The sequence below is a fragment of the Musa acuminata genome, chromosome BXJ2-8 (genome assembly GCF_036884655.1).
Source record: "Musa acuminata AAA Group cultivar baxijiao chromosome BXJ2-8, Cavendish_Baxijiao_AAA, whole genome shotgun sequence".
Lineage (NCBI taxonomy): Eukaryota > Viridiplantae > Streptophyta > Magnoliopsida > Zingiberales > Musaceae > Musa > Musa acuminata.
In genome coordinates, this window is record NC_088345.1 from 32,389,082 (window position 1) to 32,400,306 (window position 11,225).

General features: G+C 39.2%; 1 protein-coding gene across 1 annotated transcript; it reads left to right on the forward strand.

Moving 5' to 3' along the window:
• Window positions 1–7,344: 7,344 nt before the first annotated feature.
• Window positions 7,345–10,303, forward strand: LOC103994893 (B3 domain-containing protein LFL1-like). The gene is made up of 7 exons (XM_018830255.2): window positions 7,345–7,479; window positions 8,423–8,464; window positions 8,541–8,627; window positions 8,713–8,813; window positions 9,748–9,794; window positions 9,896–9,972; window positions 10,046–10,303. The coding sequence occupies exons 1-7, from the start codon at window positions 7,345–7,347 to the stop codon at window positions 10,301–10,303; spliced, it is 747 nt and encodes a 248-aa protein (XP_018685800.2).
• The last annotated feature ends 922 nt before the right edge of the window (window positions 10,304–11,225 follow it).

An 11,225-nucleotide genomic window follows, 5' to 3' on the forward strand; every position in this document is an offset into this window, starting at 1 on the left:
CTCTCAGCCCCCCCTACTATCAACTGAGTCCCTGCACCAAAAAGTTTGATAAGAGAAGAACTTCGGGAGCAATCTGCAAAAGGGTTATGTTGAAATTGTGACGAGCCGTAGAGCCATGAGCATCACTGTAGTAAATGGAGACTTCTTATGATTGAACTAGTAGAAGAAGAGGTCATTGAACATCTAGAAGAGAGCCTTAAATATGAAGAAGAAGATGTAGAAGAAGAGACACAACCGGTTGAAGTTATAGTACATGCACTAGTCGGCTACTCAAACCCGCAAACGATGAAAGTTGGAGGCCTTCTCAAACAACAACCGATCACTATTCTCATCGACATGGGCAGCACTAATAACTTCCTAAATAGTAAGGTTGCTGTCCGGATAGCCTTACCTATCAAGAATTGCAGCAGGTTTGATGTTAAGATCACCGGCGGATGGATTTTGAAGTATGATCATAGGCGCCCGCGAGTGAAACTGTTGTTATAGGATCAAGAGATAATTGTATATTTCTTCCTCCTCCCTCTTAATGATCATGAGGCCATGCTCAGAATTGAATAGTTGATCACATGAGGTGATGTTTCCTAGAATTTTACAATAAGGGGAAATAGGTGATACTGCATGGGAAACGTGGGGGCGACGTAACGACGATTTGTACACAACAAATGGAGAATGTTTTGCATAAAGCATACAACGACTTTTAATAAACTTGAGTAGCAAACTAAGGGAGAGCCAATAGAATTTGAAGATCCAAACTTACTTCCTTTGCTTGCTGAATTTTCAGATATATTTGACGAATCGCATAACCTACCTCTTACCCGTCGGCATCATCATTATATAACGATTCTTCTAGGCAAACCTCCGGAAAATACTCGGCTATATCAGTATCTATATCTCCAGAAGGATGAAATAGAAAGGATTATAAAAGAGATGCTTGAAACAGGAGTTAATCGGCCAAGTTGCAGACTCTACTCTTCATAAGTGCTACTTGTACGTAAGAAGAACGGAACATGACGAATATGCATTGATTACTGAGCTCTCAATGACATAACTATCAAGGATAAATACCCTATTCTAGTAGTAGATGAATTGCTAGATGAAAGGGAGCATAAATCTTCATAAAGCTAGATATTTAATCCGGGTATTATCAATTACGAGTGTGCGAAGAAGACATACCGAAAATCGCCTTTCGAACACACAACGACTACTACGAATTTTTGCTTTCTTCAACAAAAGATAAAATATCTTGGGCATATAATATCAGAGGAAGGTATAATGGTGGACCCCTCCAAAATAAAAGCAATTCAGAACTGGCCAACCCCGAGGAACATAAAATTGCTACGTGGCTTTCTTAGTTTAACAGCCTACAACCGTAACTTCATGAAAAACTATAGAAAGATTAGTGTACCACTCACTTCTCTACTAAAAAATGATACCTTTCAATGGTCGGACAAAGCCTTCGCTGCCTTCGACAAACTTAAGGTAGCAATGACGATGATGCCGGTGCTAGCACTACCAGATTTCAACCGACCCTTCATCATTGAGGTCGATGCATCGGGAGTCGTAATTGGAGACGTTCTCATGCAAGATGGTTGACCACTCATATACCCAAGCAAGCTGAATATTTGGCCATTTCACTTTCGACTAGTGACTTCCTTAAGGATATCAAGAGGCAATGGCAAGAAGATTTGGAGACCAGTAAGATTATAACAAAATTGGAGGAAGCACCAAGCTCGGTGGATCATTACAATTGGGACTCAAAAGAATTACACTATAAGGGACGCATTGTGCTTGTGACAAATTCTACTTGCATCTTCACGAGCAGATTTTGGACAAAGTTATTTTATATGTAGGGTATTAAATTGAAAAAGAGTATAACATATCACCCACAAACCGACGGCCAGACGGAAGTTATAAATAGGTGCATAGAGATAGCCCAAAGCCACCCACCAAATATGACTACCCAAGGAGAACTTTAGACCTAGCCAAGTGTCATTATTGATCGATGGATCGTGACTCGACGACGATGACCCACTACTGAAGTGCTAATACAGTGGGCGAACCTACCAACAGAAGATGCCACTTGAGAAAACTATGACGACTTGAAGATCAACTTCCTAGAATTTATGAATCGTTAGTCTCGAAGACAAGGCTGATTCGAAGAGTCCTAATTGAGAGGGACATTCATGTAAAACCTACCTAAGCCGACCCCTATTAAAGAGGTGAAGAGGCCAGCTAAGGTTTAAAGGTTATTTCTTAGAGAAGAATTAGGAGTTGTAAAGGAATAGGAGTCTTGAGTAGAACTCCTATTAGGAGTCTTGAGTAGGAGTCTTAATTGAGTAGGAGTCTTGAGTAGGAATCCTATTAGGAGTTAGGGTTTAGAAACCCTACAAATAGTCATATATTCATCCTCTTTTGATAAGCAATAGATGAATCTTTTCTACAATCTTTGAGTAGTAACTGGGATGAAGGAACCTTTATAGAGTTCCAAGGAGGTCGATCCCCTAAAGAGAGTTATGAATGATGATTAGAATATTAATGTAATTATGAATGATGACTTGGAATCATACATTTTATATTTTGGAAATATACATGATGATTTGGTATTATGCATGCTATACTTCAACTTATGATAATGATGCATGCAATAATAAAATATTCATGATGAAAAATTATTTTGACATTCATGACTTAATTTTTCATCTTTGTTATTTATCTTTTGTCATGTTTTGAAAATTATTATATAGGGAAAAGAATTATAATATTATATTCTTCCATTCTTTTTGACAATGACAAAGGGGAGGGAGAAATATTGCTAGCTCATCTTGTAAAATTTAGAAACTTGCACTTTGCAAAGGAAGCAAGATTGTTAGCTCAAACATTGCAAAGGAAATAAAAATTTGCTAGCTTGCAAATTACATGAAGAAAGAAGTGCTATCTTACTTATCTGAAAAAGCAAAACATGCTAACTTACACATCTAGCAAAATTTATAAACTTGTATATTTCAAGAAGCAAGAGTTGCTTTCTTGAACATCTCAAAATTGCTAGCTTGCATGTATGATGATAAAATGTTGTAAAATTATTGCTAGCTTGCATGATGATAAAACTGAAGATTACATTTATTATGCGATGATTTGAACTAATATCCAAAGACTTGATAGTTGGAACTTCTCCATGAAGGCATGTTGCAAATATTCATGATGAAATTTGCAATGACTTGAATTTAACTTGAATTCAAGGTTCTATTAATATGACATATTGATAGAGGGAGTTAAGGTTAACTCCGTCATCAATTGGTTGTCATCATAAAAAAGGGAGAGATTATTGAATCTCGTATTTTGATGATGAAATCAATTTATAAGTGTTTATGACTTGATCTGCGTTTTAAGTGACGTAGGATGCTTCGATCAAGGAGAGACATTTAAAGCAGGAAGAATTATGTTGGGTTGGAAAACATGTCGGAAGATTAGACGTCGGGCCGGAGGATCGGTCGACGTATTGACAGAAGGCTTTGGGTCATGGATTCGGGCATTGGGGCAAGAAGAGCGGATATTATGCTAAGGATATTAGAGTTACAGAGGTCAACTGGTCGATTGGGTAATAGGTCGCAAGAGAGGATAATGCCCCGAAGAATCGGACGAAGCGTTAATAGACCAATGACATGCCGGACGACATGATTCATGCTTAATAATAATTGTCTAGATTGAAGTATGTCTTTATGTGTGCAGGATTAACTATGATAGCAAGGCATAAAGCAAAATGAAGTCTTAGAGTCAAGGATGCGATTTCGTTGGGAGTTCGAGAGTTCGTCGGAAGTCCGAACGTTCGTCGGAAGTTTTGTTGGAACCAACCGAGAAGTCTAGGAGCTTGCCAAAGAAGCTCATCAGAACTCACCAAGAAGATCGTCATGATGTCCAGGAGCTTGTCGGGAGTCCGCCGGAACATTGCCGAGAGTTCATCGGAAGTTTGCTAGAAGATTGCTAGAAGCTCGCCGGAAGAAACCAGACTTATTTTGCTTAGAATATATCTTAGGAATTGTAGTTAATACATAATAGGAGTTGGGATTGGGAGGTAATCCCATCAACTCTGTTAGGGGCCAATTGGGCACGAAGTTGGGCTGGTTTGGGCCGGATTCAAGGCCCAACCAGGATGTTGAAAGCTTGGCCGGCAGTGGCACCGCCTGGGAGACTCAGTCTCCCAGGTGGTTTAGGCGGTGGTACTGCCAACAGCAAATGTTACCGTGTGGTGGTACCGCCCAGATTGGGTGGTCGTATCGCCTAGTGTCAGACTAACACTAGCAGTGGTACCGCCCAACACAGGCGATGATACCGCCCGTACCCAGGAAACCCGAGATGAGATGTTTTTAGGCTTCAAGTTTGAATCAACTTGAGGTCTATAAATACCCATCTCATCCCTAGCTAAAATACACAAGCACAGAGAATTTAAAAAGGGAAAAACGCTGTTGTAATCTCTTGTGAGAATCCTCCTCTTCTAGTCTAAGTGTTCGAATAGTTTGAGAGAGGAGTGAGTGCTTATAAAGGTTGTCTCCTAAACCTGTGAAAATGAGAAGAGGAGTGTAAGAAGGAGGTTGATCTTCGCCCATTAAAGGAAGATCGATAGTGGATGCTAGTGGCCTCAATAGAAGAGGAATCGACGGAGTGGATGTAGGTCACGACGACCAAACCACTATAAATATCTAGTTTGCCTTTTCTTTTGTGCAATTTATCTTACTGCAAACCTCCTTACCTTCTTACTGTGCTTTTACTATTCCTACACTCGCATACGCTTTTAAGTTTCCGAAATCGGTTTTTATCATACGAAACGAAGAGATTTTCAAAATCGACATAATTTTTATCACTGCACTAATTCACCCTCCCCTTTTAGTGCTGACTCATTCCTAACAGGTACCACTAGTCTGGGCAGTGGTACCGCCTAGACACAGTCTCCCAAGTGGTGGTACCGCCTAGTGTCAGTGCTGCAGGTGGTGGTACCACCCAGCACAAGCGGTGGTACTGCTAGGACCCGGAAAACCCGGGATGAGATCTTTTTAGGGTCCAAGTTTGAATCCACTTAAGGCCTATAAATATCCCTCTTATCCCTAGTTAACATACACACAACTGAAAGCAAAAAGAAAAGAAAACACTATTGTAATCTTGTGTGAACACCTTTCAAACTCTAAGTGTTATTCTTGTTTAAGAGAAGAGTGAAGGGGGTTGTAAAGGTTCTCTCCTGAACATGTCAAAAAGAGAATCAAGTTATAAAATGGTAGTTGATCTTCACCCGTTGAAAGAAGATCGTTAGTGGATGCCAGTGGCCTCGACGGAAGAGGAATCGATGGAGTGGATGTAGGTCACGACGACCGAACTACTATAAATTGGTTTGCATTTCGTTTTGAGCAATTTGCCTTTACTGTAAGTACTTTACCTTCTTATTACTTTCACTATGCTCTTATACTCTTTCAAGTTAATATATTTAGGCAACGGTTTTCATCGGAATCGATTTTTTTATCGTACGAATATTTTCAAACCGATGATTTTATCCGTTGCACAAATTCACCCCCGCCCCCTCTTAGTGCCTACTCATTCCTAACATATAATTCCAAGGTTGTTATCTCTTAAAGTGTAGAGTCCCTCCTCCTAGAGCTAAGTGATAGTCCTAAGGGAGGTGTGTGAGGGAACACTTGTAAAAGAGGGGTGTAAAGGTTCTCTCTTGAATCTGTGAAAAGGAGAAAAAGTTTAAGGGTAGTTGATCTTCGCCTATTGAAAAATAGATCGGTAGTGCAAGTCGATGGCCTCGAGTTGAAGAAGAATCGGGAGTGGACGTATGTCACGACGATCTAAACACTATAAATCTGGTGTACTCGGATTGCATTTTTGTTTTACTTTTTATTCTTATATTGTAAACTGATTTATTTGCTTACTACTTTTACTATGCTTATGAATGTGCTTTCAAGTTAAACTCATCTTTCTGATACAAGTTTTATCGAATGATATTTTTGAATTAACGTAATTTTTCATAAGTATTACATCAATATTTTAATCATTATTAGAAGGAACCTTTACATCAATGTTTCGAGTAGGAGTCTTGAGTAGGAGTCCTATTAGGAGTTAGGGTTTAGAAATCATATAAATAGTCATATATTCATCCTTTTTTGATAAGCAATAAATGAATCTTTTCTGTAGCTATTTAGTAGTAACTTGGAGGAAGGAACCTTTATAAAGTTCTTTATAGAGTTCCAAGGAGGTCGATCCCCTAAAGAGATCAACCCCAAGCTTAGAATCTACAAGAGTTGAAACCTCAATCAACATATTTTTACACCTTAAATATTAATATATACCTTCTTACCAGAGATTAGGATTAGAAAACTCATATGTCTCTTATCATAGAACAACAAATTTACGTTAAACATTAATAGAAAAAGAAAAGATGATGAATGATAAAATAATATTATTAAAATAAAAAAGAATTTAGCACACCATCCATTTAACTAAAAAGTTTGCCTACATATAACTAAACGATACAAAGTGAGATATATTAGATTCACTTGTTGTTTGCATTATGATGATATACGTGTAAGATTCACATATCCCTTCTTTTTCTCCATGTTTTAGACAGATAGAGGTACACTGCAGATGCAGCCCAATCCAACCTTGAGATTCGTGTAAATTTCCTGATGCTCGCAACCTGGATCTTGACGGAGTAACGGCAAGGTTATCGCCCTCCCACCAACGCATACAGGTCAAGCCTTCAGATCCGTGCACGATTTTCCAACGGAAGCATCAAAAATCTTGTGGGACTTGCTGGATTTCTCGGAACCTTTCGAAGTGTAAAGGTTTACTAGTTAATTGCTATACTGCCCTAAATCCGCTGCCAGTTTCGAGAGGCCTCCCTCCACTTTCTCTTTCCCCCTCGGGTCGGATTCGTCATTACTCATTGAAGCCATGAACGACGAGGGGTGCTGATCTAGGGAACCCAGCTGCACTGATCCTTTTTATCTTCTTCCCGTTCTCTCTCCTTCGTCTATTGACCGCAGCTAGCTGGTGAAGGGGAGATGGACGAGTGTAAGCGCGGCGGAGCGCAGAGAAAAGAGGTCATTGATTGATTCCCGGTGCAGAGGAGTCAGAGCCCTTCCGCCACTTGGCCGTTCTTCCTCAGAAGAATTCACCACTCACGAACCTATTCCCCATCTCCGCCCTGCTATCCTCTTCCATTTATCTCTCCATCTCCCAACCCCTCCTTCGTCTTCCCTTCTGTCCTCTTGTTGTATGTATCTCAACCAACCCCTTCTTCTCGTATTCATCACCACCAGCCACTAGCTGAGTGACGGTCGCCATTCAGTAGCTGCCATGGCGGGGATCAACAAGCAGCAGGAGGTGGTGGTCGCCAAGCACCGTGCGAGACGGCGGCGGAAGATGGTCGCCAAGCAGCACGGCCGAAAGCCCCGTTGTCGCGTTGCAGCAGCCGACGCCGATGCTGCATCTGTAAGCCTCCTCCCTTCCGGTCACCACCCTCTTCTCTACTCTCTTCAGGTGTTCGACGTCTAAATCGTCGTGAACCACGTGATGGTTGACGAGCTCGACGGATATGGGCATTTGCATGCGCCATCTTGGCCGTCCATCGCGTCCCTCCCTCTCTATCATGAAAATTTTAGATGTTGCAAGCGATTTATCTGCTCTGCATCTCACTGTTCTGTGTGTTGAAAATGACTCCATATCGTTTAACAGAGAAAAATGTTCTCATTTCCATGTTCATGCAGAACAAGAGATCAATGTGGGTAGGCTTTACGGAAAAGTTCCTTTCAAAGAAAAATCTAATAGAAATGTCAAGTAGTATAATAGATAACTGATGAATAGTCTCGAAGTTTCTGCTGTTCTTTTCGTGATGATGATCAATGAGCAATTTGATCTCAGTCATTGTTCTTAACATTGTTAGAAATATAATCTTCAGTTGTAACCTGATTATGCTTAATACTGTTATGTTTTCACCCTCATACAAACATACACAAACACATCTGGTATCACATTTCTTTGTGATGACTATGAATTTCAATCTAATGTTGGAAGAATACAAGTATCCGAATTTGTTCCTATATCAGGATTTAATCTATTTATTTGTTGGCTTCAAATTGAATAGACTTGGGTATTGCCCTCAGGTTTTTCATTTCATTTATGCTGATTGTGTCAATTGAAAATATTCACCTGAGATGAACTTTACCTTTGTAGTGAATTAGCAGTCCCATGACATAGGTTATGATATTTGTTTTACTTTTTTATTCTTTTTGTAATTATTCTTATCCTTTCATATTTGGTTCCATGTTATGGTTTTGGCCTTTTCTAGCTTTGCTAATTGCTTTCTCAATGTTGCTGAAACATGTAAAGTTTTATAAGAAAAGTGGCTAATGGATTATGCATGTCCTTATATCAGGGCTCCGTGCTGGACTTGAGAGTGCCAGCCCTTGATCCTGGTGTAAGGTTCACTTGAAAATTATGAGTGTCTACTACTTCCTGCAGAGATTTGAGATTCTTGCTCATCTTTGTTTCAGCAAGCTGTGGGTGGGTTGAGATTTCTTCTGCAAAAGGAGCTCAGAAACAGTGATGTTAGCCAACTCGGAAGAATTGTTCTGCCAAAGGTCTACACTGTTGATAGCTTCTCCGAATATTTTTCCAAATTGCTAAAATTATGCATCATCTATCTCCTCTTGTAACAATTTCCAGAAAGAAGCAGAGGCCCACCTTCCCTGCCTGACATCCAGGGAAGGCATTATGATAAACATGGATGATCCGGACAACCTTCAAGCCTGGACCTTCAAATACAGGTCTCATGCAGCTATTTAAGCTTCTTTTGAGTTTTTATTTCATGCATTTTGCAAAATATATTTTGTTCTGCACTTTTGCATAATCGCATCCAATTTGATCAACATGAAGGTGCGCAGTGAATTTACTGTCGAGGAGGAGAGGAAATTAAATCCAAAAACGCCGACACAAGATCTACATTGTTGTTTAGCACTTTCTACCTATATTCATAGAGAAAACAAATTCGTCACTATATATTAAAAATCAACAAGGAATAACTTTGCTTTGAGTTAATATAATCCCAATACCAGAATCCTCTCTAATGTACTCTCTCATATAAATGTGGTGGAACTCCTCTCTCAATCCTCTCTATGCTTCTTCTTTTCACTAGAGATACTCTAGTGAAAATCTAGAACACCCATATCCCTTCTTTTCACTAAAATCTAGAGATACTCCAGAGAAAATCTAGAACACCCATAATACCTTTCTCTATGCTTCTTCTTTTCACTAAAATCATAAGATATATGGTGTGTTTATAAAAACAAATCATAATTCACTAAAGACTTTCTCTTCTTACATATAATCTAAATTCTAATTCTAATTCATCAACTAGTTATAATCTAATTATTACTCCTCAGGAGTAGAATCTTAAATACTGACCAACCCTAATATATATTCTCCGGAAAAAAGATAGGTGTTTCCCTTCTGTTTGATGACAATGATATATATGTAAAAACACAAGTAATCATCATAGATACTAGCTAGCCAGAATCCATAATAAGCATGCTGGCTTCTGATTACTTATTTTTCTCCAGGAATGGCTCTTCTTCTTGTTAAGAAGTAATCAAAAATTTGTGATGGTGAACCTCTGTACTCTCCCAGTTGGTCATTGTTCACATCATTGGCTCCATAAATCTACATCTGTTATAGCATCTCACATTTTCACATCTTCAACAGATTTTGGCCTAATAATAGGAGCAGGATGTACGTACTGGAGAACACTGGTGAGCTCCTCCTCACAAACAATAACCCAACCATCTGAGACCTCAGCTGCTTCACAGATGTGCCTATTCGAACTTGATCAGTGTTTGAATTCATTTTTAAGGGGACTACGTCAAGAAGAACTGTCTTCAGCTTGGAGATTTTATCTTGATATATAAGGATGACAGCAAAGACCGATACGTATGCTCCTTTCCCCAGCCTCGATTGGTTTCTCTTCACCATGATCTTTCTGCACTGGCACACTGTTTTATAGGTCATTAGGGCGAAAAAGACAGGAAGTGCAGAGCATTGTGTCGCACCTGCAGATGAGGGGATTTTTGACTCCATCGTGCCAGACATTGTGGTCGGCAGTGCCCGATACTCCGATCTCTTCTTGCCACTGGCTGAGGGTATCAACATCGCATATGGCTATGGCCTGAGCTGTGCCTTCGACGAAGATTTCCCCATGACCTTCCTTGATGAGAGTACTGGAAGTGCTTCAATTGCTTCTCCCAAGTCTAGTGATCATTAATCTGTCATAAACAAGTGCAAGATTTACTCTAACATGAGGATGCCGTAAACAGAGGAAATTGAACTGTTTTTGCCCTTCATTTCTTCTTTGGTCTTGTTCATGGATACATCAGCACGAAGATGATACAAGATTTCTTGTGCCTGCATTCTGAATCCCAATTCTGGTGGTTTCTATAGGAGGAAGCTAAAGAGAGCCTAAAATCCATGATGTTATGCCTGATGGTAAAGCCAATTACATATTTTCTCCTGTAGTTGGGTCTCATGGTTCTTGTACTTTTAAGAGTTATATTGATATTTTGATAATTTTAAAATTATTATAATTTATCTAATTTTTAATAATAATAATTTTTTTTAATGAAATCTTCTACACGTGACATAATGTGCTAATTTGACGATTAAGTGAGTACAAAACAATCATTTCACCCCATTAACCCATTGATACCAGGGGTGATTGACTTTGATTGAATGGCCTCTCATTGACTCCTCACTGTTCTTTCCCAAATCTTTCTCCTAGGGTTTGTAGTAAACTTCTTCACAATTAATAAATTATCCTCTACAATATTGCAATCTCAAGTTTGAGTTCAAATACTGATGTATTATGCTATTATGACATGTGATTTATGGTGAGGTGGACAGAGGAGAACCCTGGACAGAGATTTGCTTCGTGTCAAATTACACGTGAGTTGGACAACCAATTATATTTTTGTCATTCTAATGATTTTATCTTTGTTTGTTGTATACATGTATTTTTTTTACTGAAAATTATTGATCCACCTATGTTTGAATATGGGGGATGCTGACGAGGAACTTGTTTATGGTGTAACAAAACCTGAGGAATGCCGATTCTTTGCTTGGATTAATCCATCTATGTGTGAATGAGCAAAGAGAGTAATTTTAGGTCTGTTGTGAACAGTAAAAATGCT